The 15,327-nt window shown below is 46.9% G+C and overlaps 1 protein-coding gene across 2 annotated transcripts; it reads right to left on the reverse strand.

Annotated features, from left to right (window-relative positions):
* Positions 1-1,328: 1,328 nt before the first annotated feature.
* SPMIP6 (sperm microtubule inner protein 6) lies at positions 1,329-15,327 on the reverse strand. 2 transcript variants are annotated; one of them, XM_030832721.2, is made up of 7 exons: positions 14,856-15,327; positions 7,318-7,462; positions 5,039-5,154; positions 3,974-4,049; positions 3,529-3,763; positions 2,211-2,297; positions 1,329-1,761 (listed from the first exon to the last, which is right to left on the reverse strand). In XM_030832721.2, the coding sequence occupies exons 1-7, from the start codon at positions 14,988-14,990 to the stop codon at positions 1,656-1,658; spliced, it is 900 nt and encodes a 299-aa protein (XP_030688581.1). In that variant the 5' UTR covers positions 14,991-15,327; the 3' UTR covers positions 1,329-1,655. The 2 variants fall into 2 exon arrangements, with proteins under 2 accessions (XP_030688581.1, XP_060155991.1); XM_060300008.1 differs by having other exon boundaries at positions 5,039-5,151; positions 15,264-15,297.

A 15,327-nucleotide genomic window follows, 5' to 3' on the forward strand; every position in this document is an offset into this window, starting at 1 on the left:
ACAGGGCTTTTTTTTTTTTTTTTTTTTTTTGCTGCGTTGGGTCTTCATTGCAGCACGTGGGCTTTCTCTAGTTGCAGCGAGTGGGGGCTACTCTCCGTTGCGGTGTGCGGGCTTCTCATTGCAGTGGCTTCTCGTGTTGCGGAGCACAGGCTCTAGGCACGCGGGCTTCAGTAGTTGTGGCTCACGGGCTCTAGAGCACAGGCTCAGTAGTTGTGGCGCACAGGCTTAGTTGCTCTGTGGCATGTGGGACCTTCCTGGACCAGAGATTGAACTCATGTCCCCTGCATTGGCAGGCGGATTCTTAACCACTTAGCCACCAGGGAAGTCCCCCAGGGCTTTGTTTTATTTTGTTTGTTTTTTAATTTTTGAATTTTATTTTATTTTTTTTATACAACAGGTTCTTATTAGTCATCAATTTTATACACATCAGTGTATACATGTCAATTCCAATTGCCCAATTCATCACACCACCATCCCCACCCCCCCCACACGGCTTTCCCCCCTTGGTGTCCATACGTTTGTTCTCTACATCTGTGTCTCAACTTCTGCCCTGCAAACCGGTTCATCTGTACCATTTTTCTAGGTTCCACATACATGCGTTAATATACAATATTTGTTTTTCTCTTTCTGACTTACTTCACTCTGTATGACAGTCTCTAGATCCATCCACGTCTCAACAAATGACTCAACTTCGTTCCTTTTTATGGCTGAGTAATATTCCATTGTATATATGTACCACAACTTCTTTATCCACTCATCTGTCGATGGGCATTTAGGTTGCTTCCATGACCTGGCTATTGTAAATAGTGCTGCAAGGAACATTGCGGGTGCATGTGTCTTTTTGAATTATGGTTTTCTCTGGGTATATGGCCAGTAGTGGGATTGCTGGGTCATATGGTAGTTCTATTTTTCGTTTTTTAAGGAACCTCCATACTGTTCTCCATAGTGGCTGTATCAATTTACATTCCCACCAACAGTGCAAAAGCATTCCCTTTTCTCCACACTCTCTCCAGCGTTTGTTGTTTGTAGACTTTCTGATGATGCAGGGCTTTGTTTTGTAATTTGAAATTTCTTGATCATGAAACCCTCCAAAATTGTTTTGGACCTCTTGGACTTGGGTGGGGGAGGGCAGCAAGGGTATCTGAACATGGACTTCGGAGTCGCTGTGATGCAGACTCTGGGAACAGAGATCAAGAGCTTTGAGTATACGGACACGGCTCTGACTGCAGGATGGGCGATTCTGGGTCCACTGAGATAATGGGGGTGAAGGGACATCTAGGTTTGGGGGATATTGGGGAAATGGCAGCTGTGGGGCCCTCATAGGATGGGAGGTAGATGGGCCCTCCTGCGTGGCTAGGTGGGCCCATTATTTTGGGCTCTGGGATGGAAAGGAGGAGGTCATGCCTCTCATAGGGCTACTGCCATGTGTCAGGAGGGCACTCAGGGCCACCCAAGGGAAGTACTGAGATGATGGAGTGGGGAGGGCTCAGGGCAAGATGACTTTGAGAAACTGTATCTCAGTTGAGGGGGCTTGGCAGAGGCCTGAGTGACTGGCTCCTCATTGCCAGATCCTGCTGGGTAAGGACATGAGAGGCAGCCTTTAGGATGAAGAATTTATTTATTGTTCAGCCCCCTTGGCCCGGCCAGCCCGGGCTCTACCGGCAGTGGTAGTCAGGATAGGTCTCAGACACAAACTCAGGGTGGACGACGTAGTTGTTTCTCTGGGCACCACCGGTCTTCTTGAAGTGACTTGTGTCCCATCTGTGGGGAGAGATGGGTCGGCCCTTTTGGACCCTCATACGTCTGACTCCAATTCTCAATGCTAATCTTATCCCAACATTTTGTCCCGAATAATGGCCCTAGGCTCCAACACTGACCTCTTGACCTCAGGTTCTACTGTTAAATTTTTGACTCCCGATACCCGCTCCCTAACACTGACTTTTTACTCTTTAATTCAAGCCCTGAACCTAACGCCCTGATCTCTTGACTCTAAGCCCCACTGCCAACATGTAAACCCTCAATGCCACCTCCATGCCCTCTCATTTAGTTGCCAGCTTTGACTTCCCCATGGCACCATCGCCCCCTGGTGTCATCTTCCAGTCGGTGCATCGCAGCGGTCAGTTATCCCAACTAGTCCCTGGGTCCCCCGCCATGCCAAGGTTACAGCTTCTGTGTGGGTGCGCATTTGCATGTGTGAGCGCCAGATTTACCTAAGGTTCGGACAAGGGTAGTATGACGGCGGGGGAGCTATAACAGCACATTGCATTCCCGGCCGGTGCTTGCAGGGCGATACACTCCTGGAGAAGGAAGCAGTGGGCAGGAATGGGTCGGGCCTTTTGAGTTCCCTCTACGCCCCAACCCAGACCAAGACTCTGAGCTGCACTTCAGGTGTCAGTCCTACTGCTCGGAGATCCTCCCTTCCGGCCTCCTGTCCCTTCAAGACCTCGAAACGTCGCCTCTGGGAAGACACCTGAAGTCCCTCTCCCCCTAAGGCCTCGTTTCTGCCGCCCAGGCTGGGCGGCGGAGAACGCTGTACTCTGGGGAGGGTTGGGGTACAGTCATTGAGGACCTGGGAGCCCCCGGATCCTCAACATGGGACAGCAATTACTCCAGCTTATCGACGAGGCGACGTTTCTGAGGCTTAGGCACTTTCTCGCTCCTCCACGCCCTTGTGAGGGATAAGACCCAGTTTCGCACAATGAATCAGTCTCTCTCAGCCTGGGGAGGGACGGGGTATCACCACGGGGTTAGGGACAGCGTTCAGGATCTCCCTCCCCCTTTCACAGCTCTCTAGACAGACGCGGACATTGGAGTTCTCCTAGGCTCAGCCAGCCTTGTCTAACGCCAAGTGCAGGGAAAAGGCCGCGTTGCAGTCTGGGCTTCTGCTGAGCGCTCGAGCTTCAGTTTCCTCCACAATAACACGCGAGGCTGTCTACCTCCAGAGGTGGTGCGGGGCCCCGAGGAGGCCAGGGCCCTTCTGGTAATGCGGTCACCACTTCCTTGCCTTCTTAGAACCCAGCGATGACCCTGCCCATTACCAACGGTGACCCGAGGCCCAGGAATAGGGGACACTGTTCTGAGGACACATGGCACTCCGCAAACTAGAACCTGCGTCTCCAGGGTCGGGTGACCAGGTAGGGGGCGGGGCCGGCGGGTGTGGGAAGGGGGAGCAAACTGGTGTGCGGAGTTTGTTCCTCAAAGAAACCCTCGGGCAGAGCCTCCAGAAGACGTACAGGAGCCAGGTTGACCTTGAGCCCAGTTCAGGAGGGATAGAATCAGGAACTCGGGTATCTCCGTGCAGGTTCTCCCGCCTCAGCCGTACGTTCAGGCCGTGAGGCCCCAGGGCGGGACAGGGAGGCGCCAGTAAGCGGACCGCGCGGGCTGGAGGCGGGGTGAGGTCTGGCACAGAGGCAGGTCAGAGCTAGAAGTGGTTCGGGATGGAGCGTCCGCAGCTGGGGTAGGGGGGACTCTGGGGGCGGGGCTTGCTTGGGGGCGGGGCCCGGCTACTGCGCGCGCGGCCCTGCGAACCTTGCAGTCGGCCGCTCCGTGCGCAAAAGCCGCAGGCGACGTTCGGTGCCTGGTGGCCCGGCGACGCAGTAGTCCATGCCAAGCAGACAGTTGTGGCGGCCCGAGCAAGCGCTTTCATAACCCTGGCAGGGCAGGCGGCCCGGCAGCGGGTCCACACACCCACAGCGGGGCGTGATCTCTGGCAGCGGCTTGTTCCGTGACAGCGAGTTCAGCATGTTCACCACTACCTCGCGCTCTGCGCCCGCGGGCCCCGAGCCCGGGAGACCCAGACACAGAGTCACAGGAATGGGAAGAGACAAGGTCAGAGACAGGAAGAGATGGAGACACAAACAGAGACAAGGTTACAGCCTCTCCAGGGCCCTCGGCCTCCGCCCCGTACCTCGGGTCTCCATCCCTCCGTCCTTCTGGCCTACACATTTCCCTCCACTGTCCCACCATCCGTTACCGTAGGCGTTGAGTCGCTCCGGCTTAGGAGGGTACACCAAGGGCATTCCTCGAACTACTGTCTCCATCCCGGCCTCCTGGAAGTGGCACACACGCTGCCTCAAGCTCTGACCCGGAAGAGTTCCTCCTTTGGGGGTTCTCCCAGAACACGCAGACTAGTCCCAGGCCACGCCTTCACCCGCCCTCCAGAAGCTCCCCTACTCTCCCACGTTCTGAGTGTTTGGGGTTGTCGCTGGGCAACGCGTTTTACTCCGCCTCCCAGGTGGTGGGGGTGGGGGAAGTGGAGCTGTAGGTGGACCAGGTCTGGACCTGCACCTCTGACATCCCTGTCTCACCGTTTGCCTCTGATTTTACCCTTCTTTGTCTAGCCGACTCTGTGTAGCTGTGTCTTCGTGTCTCTCTAATAGGGATTTTTCAATATTGCAGTGTTGCCTGCCCAGCAGAATCACTTGGGGAACTTATGAAAAATTCTGATTCTGATTCTTGAAGTTCTGATTCAGAAGGGTTCGGTCAACCTGAGGTCGGCCATCAACCTACAGTTAAGAGCCCCTACTCTTGCCTGGTATCCTTACATGTTCCCTCTTTCTTCATGCCTAGGGCCGTGGCTGGACTCCTTCCTATCTCTTTGGAAGACTCTCCTGTATCTATCTGCTCTGCCTCTGGATGGCCTTGTTCTCCCTCCTTTGTCCTTGCTCACATCACAGAGGAGGGGAGAGGAGCAGGTAGACTCAGCCTATCAATGACTTCTTGGCCAGACCATGTGGGAAGGCACCAGGTGGCAAGCTTCAGGAAGGTAGCGCCTCAAGGAGTGCGCACCAGCCATGTCTCCACAGAGCCTAGCCAGAGATTGGGACCCAGAGGCCCAGCACAGCTTCACTCCTGAGCTCCCTTGTTTCCTAGAAAATATAAACCCTAGTCTCACAAATGGGAAAAGGCCTTGGAGCATTGTTGGTGGGAAAGGGATGAGAAACTAATGGTGAAATATCAGACACTGTGGTTTGGGAGGCAGATGGGGGGTGGGGGGTGGTCTCAGGCCCCAGGCATCTTTGCTGGGCACAGTAGATACCTTAGGCAGGCGAGGAAGGTATGTGGCACATTTGTTCCAGCCCGTACAGTTGTAAGGTCCCGTCTTCCATGTATTGTACTGGTTACCGCACAGGTGGTTTGGATTGCATTTGTCTGCTTGATCATAGGGGTGGAGACATAAGACAGTATTACTTCTTATTCTGCCCCAGGATCTGGGACCCCTTCGATATTTTTCCTCTGATCCCCAGCACAAAGCTGGATGCTCACTCATCTCCCTTAGGCCAGAAAAGCCCAGCCTGGCCCCATACTTGTCTTAGACACTGAGATGCAGCCTATATCCCACCTAAGACAAGCTTCTGAGTGGAGCCTGGGTCCTTTGAGCTGATCGCTTTTCATCCTGGCACCACCCTCTCTGAATCAGCCAACCTGGAAACCCTGGAAATGGGCCTCCTCCCAAATCCTCCCTCTCATCTTCCACATCCAGGCTCAAAGTTTGCTTATTCTGCCTCCTTAAAATCACTTGACTCTATTCTTTCTTCCAGTCCCCCATGATATCACTCCTGTATCTCTGCAGTGCCTAAACCAGGAGACAAGAATGTCATGGTTAATAGGATGGACTCTGTAGACTGACTCCTGTGGTTCAAATTTCAGCTCTGCCATATATTAACTGTGTGTGACCTTGATCTAGTTAATTAATTTCACCTTGTCTCTATTTCCTTAATTTTAAAATGGGGGTAATAATACTATCTACCCCATAGGGTCCTTGTGAGATTTAAATAAGTTATTATATGTAAAACATTTAGAACAATGCCTGGCACAGAGAAAACTATCATCATCATCATCATCATCATCATCACCATTATTATTATTGTTTTTATTATTGTTATTAGCCTACTGGTCTTCCTTCCTCATTCTGAAATCCTACAATCCGATCTCTACATAGAAACTGTGGCACTTATGATAAATGAAAATCTGACCAAGACAGTTCTCTACTTAAAACCCTCCAAAGCCCCACCCATCCAGTCACCTAAGTGTCCTGTAAGTTCCTCTCTGATCCACCACTCTAACAGTGTGAAAGAATACATGTGAGAGATTAGGAAAGGAGTTCTAGGAGCCCTAGAGTAAGAGCAGGTGCGTGTATGTGTGGGACAGTGTGTTGGGACTTGGAGTTCTAGGTTGGTGGGTTGGACATACTGAGTTTAAAGTGTTTGGGGCCATTCAGGTAAATTTGATCATAATCAGATAAAGGAAAGTGGAATCCTGGTAAGAGGACAAGACTAGAAATAAACACTTAGAGTTGTCAGTAATTAAAGATGTGGGTTAGATTAAACGGTCTCAGGAGAGGAATAAGGAGAGAGGAGGGTCCGATCAGCATCCCGAGGAACCCCATGTTTCCAGAATGATTAAACAAGAGACTCAGCAATTGAGGCATCAGAGAAGCTGAGGAAGGAAAGAGTTTCACAGAGAGTGGTCAGAGTGAAATACATAGGGTAGGTCTCACGAGGAAAAGACTGAAGAGTCCCATGGATGAGGTAATTAGAACCATACAAGATCAGTTTTAATAAACATTAAACATGAGTGTAGGAGATGCAGACTCCCAATTTCAACTGAAGATTAATCATCAATTCATTCGACAAATACTTATGAAGCCTGCTGCTATTCTAGGTGGAGGGGGCACAGCTCTAAATAAAACAAGACTCTCTGTTCTTTTGGAATGTACAGGAAGACATAATAAACCCCTAACCAAATGAGAAAGATAATTTCTCATAAGGCATAAGGAGTGAGGAAGTAGAGACATAGACTCTATTTCCAAGAATCTTGGCTGTGAAGGGGAGGAGCGAGAGAGAATTTTTAGACAGGAGGAAATTAGAAAAGTCTTCCAGGTTGAGGGGAGAGAGATGTGGTGAGGCAGAGGGATGCAGGAGAGAAGGGAACCTGATGGAGCAGGGTCACTAAGAAGATGGGAGGAGATAGCACCGGAATACACATGGAGGAATTTGTTTGGAGGAGGTTAATGCTCCCTCCCTCTCTCTAGGGATAAGGCCCAGGCCCCTTCCAATTCTTTGGCATAGACTGGGAGCTCCCAAAAGGCAGAGCCTGGATCTCCTCCTCCAGGGTCAGGGGTCAGGATCAAGGTCACGCCAGGTGGTTGGGAATCAAGCTGGAATGGGGGTAATTAGAGAAGAAGCCCTGGTCGAGGATGGGGATAAGGTTTGTATAGGATCAGGGTGGAGGTCAGAAGTCAAGTTGGGTTCAGGTGTAGGGTCTTTGTTGGGGTCACTGAATGGGGTCACAGTTGGGTGATGGGTGAGGCCCTACCTTCCTCTTGAGACAGCCAGTATTTCTCAGGCAAGTAGGGGTGGCCTGGTATGGAATTCTTATAGCGGTAGTCCTGCACAGCACACTTGACCGTCTTCTGCTGGGCTTCAGGATCCACATGGCGCTGCACAGTCTGAGTCAGGCCCTGTCAAGGAGAGAGGGGAGGAGATGGCTAGGTGCATGGAGACCCCAGCCTTGGTATCCAGCTGGACCTAGATTTAGCCCCTATTGAGGTCAGCCCAGGTGCATCTCCCAACCCTCTCCCTATGCCAGAGGGATCCCCAGGCCAGCCTTGGTTCCCTCTGCATAGTTCTTTTGCTTGAATCACCCTTTTCTCCTTTTCTTCCATCCAAGGCTCGGACTTGGAACCCAACATTTTCCCTCAGTCAGAGTGGTTTTCTGATGTTCTTCTCATTTCTGTCCTTTCCTTGACTGGGACCTATAAGGGCAGAGCTGGGTGTTCCTGTCCTCTTTCTTCCAGACTGTGTGCTGCCTGGGAGCAGGGCCTGGGTCTTCCCCAACAGAGCAACAGGCCCGTGGAACAACCTCAGGAAAGGTTGGCTGCCCCGGGAGCTGGCTACCTTAGGCAGGTGTTTTGGACAGGAAGGGCTCTCTGTGAATCTGGCATCTTGAAGGAGATGAAGGATGGGGCCAGAGGGGCACCTACTTTAAAATCTAATTCTCTGACTCCAACCTGACCCTAATTCTGCTGTGGCTCTCATCTTGACACCGATATTACCCTTGACCCTGACATATATGTTGTGCTGGTCCACATCCTATCCTGATTTTTTCCCTGATCTTGGTTCAGGCTCTGGGCCCCTCTGCTTCTCGGGGTTCACCTCATCTTATCCCAACACCCCTTGTTTGGCTGGGTCTGTAGAAGCCCAGATCAAGGGCCCCCTTGTCCTCAGCTAAAGGCCCATTGCCAAGTTAGTTGTGGGCCCATGTCTCTGTAGGCAGCTAGGATGAAAAGGCAGCTGGGTTCCAGGGGTGGGACACCCAGCAAAGTCAGACACCAGAAAGGACTTTCTCATCATAGTGGGCAGCAAGGTGCTGGGATGACGCTGTTGCACTGCATTTCACCCTTATGATCTGAAGAGCAGAGGCTTCTCTTGGCCTGGGATGAGACCTTGCTGCTTCTAGTGCTCCTATTCCCCTGAAAACCCCTCAGCTGAGGGGCTTCTTGGATCCTCTGTGCCCAGCTGAGGTTTTGTTTTGTGGGCAGATCCTACACAGTCATACTCCATATGGGTGGAGGGGCCCCATGACTTAGCACTCCCCTGAGTTTTACATACACACAAACACATGCACATCCAGACATACACATAGATCTGTGCGCCCAGATACACTCATAGACAGATGTACATCTATACATACACACTCAGACACGCTCACACACACACACACACACACACACAAATAATCATTTAGAAGAACTCACAGACTCTTCAGTGTTTCCATTCGAGGCTTTCCTCAGATGTCTGTAATCTTTGACTGCTCATGTTTATGAGTAGGAGACTAAAAAGGCTCATTGGAGGCTTTGAGCTGTGGGTGGGCGTCATTGTAGGATGCTCTGGCTAGACTATTTGTTGCAAACTCTGTCAGTATCTGTAGGTCTTTTCTCTTGGGCTGATCAGATCCCTCGGAAGAGACTCTTTCAGTCTTTGGCTTGAGAGTAGTGACCTAGCTGCCATTGTTCTGAGAACCTAGTGGAGAAGAGGGCTGCTGGGGGTTTAGCATTCAGCATATGGAGGTTCATCAGTTTTCAGTATGGTACCCTGACCTTAACTGGAATCTCCAGTCCTGAGATCCTTGCTAAAAAATAAGCCGCCTGACTTTTGCAGAGATGGGTGAGCAGTCACCCTACGGCGTGGAATAGAAGAGGGGGTTTAATTGCTTCTTAGCTTTCAAATCATTATTGTTTCAGCCTTGGTCCTGTCCCATCTTCTGTTCCAGAGAAACCTAGTATTACCAATTTCTGAGCCTTTTAAAAATTCTGCAGTTTTAAGTTGAATTATGTCTTGTGTTTCCCACTGCTGGCTTTGGATTCAGCTTTCTCAGATCTGCTGTGTCAGTTACTACTTATCTATCACACTTTCCAGCTTCTGAAATTTTGTCATTGTCCTTCCTTCTCACTATTCTTGCAAATTTATGTCTTAAATATGCATTTATTGTAGTTTTCGAGGGGTTTTAGGAAGGAGTCAAAACGTGTTCATTTCAACCCAGAGAATTATAGTTCTTTATATATTCTACATATTCCTTTGTCAGTTACATGTTGCAATTATCGTCTCTCAGTTTGTGGCTTGTAACTTCATTTTCTTTTTGGTGTCTTTTGATGAACATAAGTTCTTAATTTTAACATAGTTGAATTTATTCATCTCTTATGTAGTGCTTTTGTGACTTAGGAAATCCATCCATAATCTAAGATAATGGAGATAATGTCATAATTTTTTCTAAAATTATACAGTTTTACTTTCCATATTTGTGCCTTAATCTGTCAGGAATTTGTTTTGGGGTTTGGTGTGAATTGGGGGATCAATTTAGTTTTTATCCACATGGATAACCAGTTGTCTCATTGAGTAATCTATCTTCTCCCACAGATTTGTAATGCCACCCCAAGCCTGAAACATCTTTTCCCATAGCTTTACTTTCAGTCATCTCTGTTGTATATCGTTTCCATATATGTGTGGCTCCATTTCTGGTCTGTTTTATTCCATTAATCAATTTGTGTATCCCTACAGTAATATTATGCTTTATGAATTTCTATAGCTTGGTAATAAATATTAATATCTGACTGGACAAGTCCCCTTCTTCTTCAGGTGTGTTTTAGCTAGTTCTTGGGCCTTCGCTCTTCTCTATAAATTTTAGAGACAGCTTGTCAAATTCTTCAAAAACTCCTGTTGAGATTTTAATCAGAATTGCATGGAATCTTTATGTTAGTGACTCTTCCTATTCATGAGCATGTTACGCCTCTTCATTTAAGTATTTTTTTAAAGTATTCAAAGTTTTATAATATTATCCATACAGTTTTGCACACATTGTTAGATTTATTTCTACTTACTCTCACTCTTTGTTGCTAAAATGACATATATATTTTAAGATTATGCTTCCTAAATATGCTTTTTATCTTAAATTCATCCAACTTTCTAAATTCTCTTATTCTGATAATTTGTAGATTCTATAAACACAACTGTATCATCTGTGAATAATGACAGTTTTTGTAAAAATTCCTTTCCTATCCTTGTACCTTACATGATATTGTTTTCTAATATACAATTTACATGATATTGTTTTCTAATATTTTGGTTCTTTCTTTAAATTTTACAAGTTAAAAATTATTATAATTATTTTCTATGGACAATGTTTAAATTTATCTCATGTTTACCAGTTTCTTAGCTCACTATTCCTTCTTGCATCTCAGACCTTCCTTTTGTTATCATTTTCCTTCTCCCCAAAGTGTATCCTTTAGAAGTTCCTTTATTATAAGTCTTTTAAAATTTTTTATTTTTATTTTTGGCTGTGTTGTGTCTTCGTTGCTGTGCGTGGGCTTTCTCTAGTTGAGGCGAGCGGGGGCTACTGTTCGTTGCGGTGCACGGGCTTCTCATTGCGGTGGCTTCTCTTGTTGCGGAGCACGGGCTCTAGGTGCGAGGGCTTCAGCAGTTGCAGCACGTGGGCTCCGTAGTTGTGGCTCGTGGGCTGTAGAGCGCAGGCTCAGTGGTTGCAGTGCACGGGCTTAGCCGCTCAGCAGCGTGTGGGATCTTCCCAGACCAGGGCTCAAACCTGTGTCCCCTGCATTGGCAGGCGGGTTCTTAACCACTGTGCCACCAGGGAAGCCCCCTATTATATGTCTTATTGTAGTAAATATTTTAGTTTTTGTCTGTGTCTTTATCTTTCTTTTGTTCTTGAAAGGAAGACACATTGAAAATAATTTCTCTCTGCATGTTTTTAAGGTCATCTCTTAAGCTGGTGTTGTGCAGTTTCACGTGTTACCTAAGAATCTATGGATTCATTTCTCTTGTTAGTTGTTGAAAATCAAGAGCCTTTGTCTCTTCAGATAATGACTACTCTCCTTTCTGCTCTTTCCTTCTGGAACCCCGAGTAGTTGTGTGGGATCTTCTCTTTCTTTCATATTGCTTAATGTTTCTTCCATATTTTCTATAGCTCTCTGTCTGTCTGTGCTGCATTCTGGGAAATTTCTTTTGCTCTGTTTTTTTTTTTTTTCCACACTGCACAGCTTGTGGGATCTTAGTTCTCCAATGAGGGATGGAACTCGTGCCCCCTGAACTGAAAGCGTGGAGTCTTAACCACTGGACCACCAGGGAAGTCCCCCTGCTCTGTTTTTCATTTCACTGATGTTCTTAAGCTGTGTCTAATTTGCTCCTTAATCCATCCATTGAGTTTTGGTTTTGTTTTTTTTTAATTTTTTTTTGAGTTTTGGTTTTAACACATATATCTTTTATTTCTAAAATTTCGTTTCTTTAAAAAATCTGTCCATTCTTTTAAAAATATAATCTCTTGTTGCATCCTCATTTAGATGAGTTCACATTTTGCTCAGAAAAATTCATAATTATTTTGTGTTCTTTAACTATTATTTCCAATATCTGACATCCTTGGAGGTTTAAGTCTGCTGTTTGTTGTTTCTGTTGACTGTCATATGGTGGTTTGTTTCCTTATGTCTTTTATTGTGAGCTCAGATCTGATTGACCATACTCTAAGGATACCTGGAAACCTACATTGAGGATATTTTCCACCATAGAAGATATACATTCATCGTGTGTGTGTGTGTGTGTGTGTGTGTGTGTGTGTGTGTGTGTGTGTGTGTATGTGTGTTGGGGTAGCGGGGAGGAAGGGAGCCCGAGATCACTGGACTTTCTGGTTCAGTTGCTCCATCTTTCAGCTAGCTTAAGGCTTAAACTCCTGCTTGTAGTACTGATAGTGGCGTTTGTCCTCAGGGCAATCCTGTCTTCTTAGTATACTTACTACTCATCTCCACTGACAGTCCAAAACAAAATGAAAATTAATTTTTATGCAGGACCTAGTTGTTTGGAAGCAGGAGGGCCCTTCAGAGTTTCTAGACCACCATACTGCCAGAAGCGGAAGCCTTTTCCTTCATTATTAATCCCACTGCTATCTGACTTTCATTCCTCACCACTCGCTGAAGCTGTTTAGCCAGGTGGCTAAGTGTTACTACATCCAAGAGATCCCTTTCTGTGCTGACAGCATTTGACACCGAGCTTTGTCTAATAATGCTGTCTTTGTTGGTTTCTCTATGATTTTCGTCCTATCACTGTCTCCTTTTATGGCTCTTCTTCCTTTACCTACTCCTGAAATATTGACATTCTCCAAAGTCCTATCCTTGGCCATTTTCTTACTCTTTTTTTGGCAATCTCTATGACTTCAGCTACCACCTATATGTTGATTTCAGAATTCATGTCTGTAGCCCAAACCTCTGTCCTTTGCTTCAGATAAGTATATCCAGCTACACAGCAGACATCTTTTCCTGGAAGTCCTTGAATATTTTTGTCCCCAGATGAACTCCTAATCTCTCTCTAATCTGCAATTCCAAATCTCAGTTGGTAGCACTGCCCTTCCTCCAGTTTTCCGGAGTCCAAAACCCAGAAGTCCTCTTAATCTCTCCCCTCTTCTTTATATCTAGATGGTGACCAAGGTGTGTTATCTGCTTCCTAAAAATTCCCTCCTATTGAGTTTAGAAAAGCAGGCAGACATTCTCATCTTTTGCTGGTGGGCATGTAGATTATTATAACCCTTATCACAGCAATTTGAAGTGTATATGCAAAGTTTTTAGATTCACATATCCTTTCCCGCAACAATTTCTATCTATGAATTTATCCTAAGGGAATAGTTGATATATACAAAGAATGTACAAGAATAATTATACTAGCAAAATTTTATAAATAATCTAGATTTCCGATAATATAAGATTCCTCAACCATATTTTGGTACATTCATAAAATAAAATACTATAGTCATTAAAATTACATTATAGAATATTTTTGACACAGGAAAATGTACTTGATATATGGTTTTGTGAAAAAAGCAAGATTCAAAATATTAGTATACGATATGACACCACCTTCATAAAAAAATATTTGCTTCCTGAAAGGGCATATAATAATAAATTAACGGTAGTTATTTTGGGTAGTGAGAATTATTTGCCATTTTCTTTGTGCTTCTCTGAGTGATTCCCCACTTTCTGATTGAGCATATATTTATTTTGTAATTATAAAAATTATTTTAAAAAGACTCTCCTATTCAACAGTAGGAGAGTACTATTGAGAGTATAACAATAGTCTCCTATTCAAAAATACTCTCCTATTTTTCACTGCTACAGTCTCTCCTTATCTCCCACCTATATCCTCTTCCCTCATCCTTCACCACCTCACTGGGCTTCCTGCCCTCAACCCCAGCCCCTTCAATCTCCTGCCACAGTGGCCAGAGTGTGTCACTCACAATCCAAGCATGACACTCCCACGCTCAAAAGTCTGGACCATTATGACCACATTTCTCAACACAACCTGAAGCCCTTCACGGTCTGCAGGCTTCTCTCTTACCATAGAGCTGGCCTCTCCCTCTGCTCCAGTTCTCAGTTCCTGGTGGGTCCCTGCCCCTGGGCTGCCCTTTCTCACATTCCTCTTCTGCTCGAGTGTCCTTCTTCTGGATCTCTTAGCAGACCTGCCCTTCAAGTCCTGGGAGTGGCTTTCTGGCTGTTATACCAGCACAAGCCTCTGCTGGTGCATGTTCTACACTGGGCAGTCCTACTTTGTTCACTTTCTGCCGAGAGATCCTCAAAGGCATGGCTTGGCCCTTCACTGTAACCACATTGTCCCTGACACATGTAAATACTCAGCAAAGTTTTGTTGGGTGGTACACACAGATAAACTCCCTTGGGCAGAGTCACAATTAGACTTACAGATCTCTCCATTTTGTGAAAGCCGCACAGCCCCACTTGGCCACCTGTCTTCAAGTACAGACACAGGAGACTGTAATAAGCATGCATAAAAACATTCTTGTAGGCAGAGCCCACAGGCAGCCTCAAGGCCTTTGCACTTTCTGATCACTCTGCCTGGAGCCCTATTCTTTCAGTTCTTCACATGGCTATTTCTCACTCACTTTTCCAGTCTCAGCTCAATGTCACCTTGAAAGAGAGAGCCCTCTTTCATTACTTCTATTTAAGTAGCTCTCCCTGGTTACTTTCCATTTCCAGTACCCCGTTTATGTCCTTTACACAATTTGGGACAATTTACAAAACTCTTATTTATTTCTTGATTATCATCTATCTCTCCCCATCTCCTACCCTGGTGGAGTAGGAGGGCACCATGAGGGCAGGATCTCGTATTACTTTATATATATCATGATAAATTCCATGCCTAAGCAAATGAATCACACACATACACACACAAAGCTACAAATAATTACAAACACATAATGACAACCACACACTGTCAGTGATCCAGACACCCACAGCCGTACACTCTGGACTGCCCGCCCCCCAACCCCCGCCCCAGCTCGCCACTTACCGGAGTCACAAACCTGTTGGCTTCCCAGGCCCACAGAGGTGGGTCCTTATAGCCCTCCTTGATGGAGGTAGGATCCTTGTAGGAGTCACTGTAGGTGCTGATGGGGGTCTTAGTCTTGTGGGAAAAGAGGAACATAGTGGGGTCTAGGGGATGCCGTGGTGGGCTCTACCTACCAGGGGCTCCTGCAATACATCAGTGACCACCCAACCCCCTTTCCTAGACAGCTAGGCAGGTGCCCCAGCTGCTGCGACCCCCCCTCCTGTGGAGGGTCTCTCAGCTTCCCTCCCTCACAGCCTTCTTGCTCCTACCCCACCCTGATTCCCTCTCTAGGATGGGCAATGCCCATTATGATATCACCTGGCTCAGCCCCAGCCCTGGAGAGGTGAAGAGGTCTGATTTCCTCCCTACCCCAGTCTCTTCCTGCCTCAAGCCTCTCAAAACAGCCCAATTTCCAAGAGTTCACAAGGTCCCT

The sequence above is a fragment of the Globicephala melas genome, chromosome 6 (genome assembly GCF_963455315.2).
Source record: "Globicephala melas chromosome 6, mGloMel1.2, whole genome shotgun sequence".
NCBI classification, from domain to species: domain Eukaryota; kingdom Metazoa; phylum Chordata; class Mammalia; order Artiodactyla; family Delphinidae; genus Globicephala; species Globicephala melas.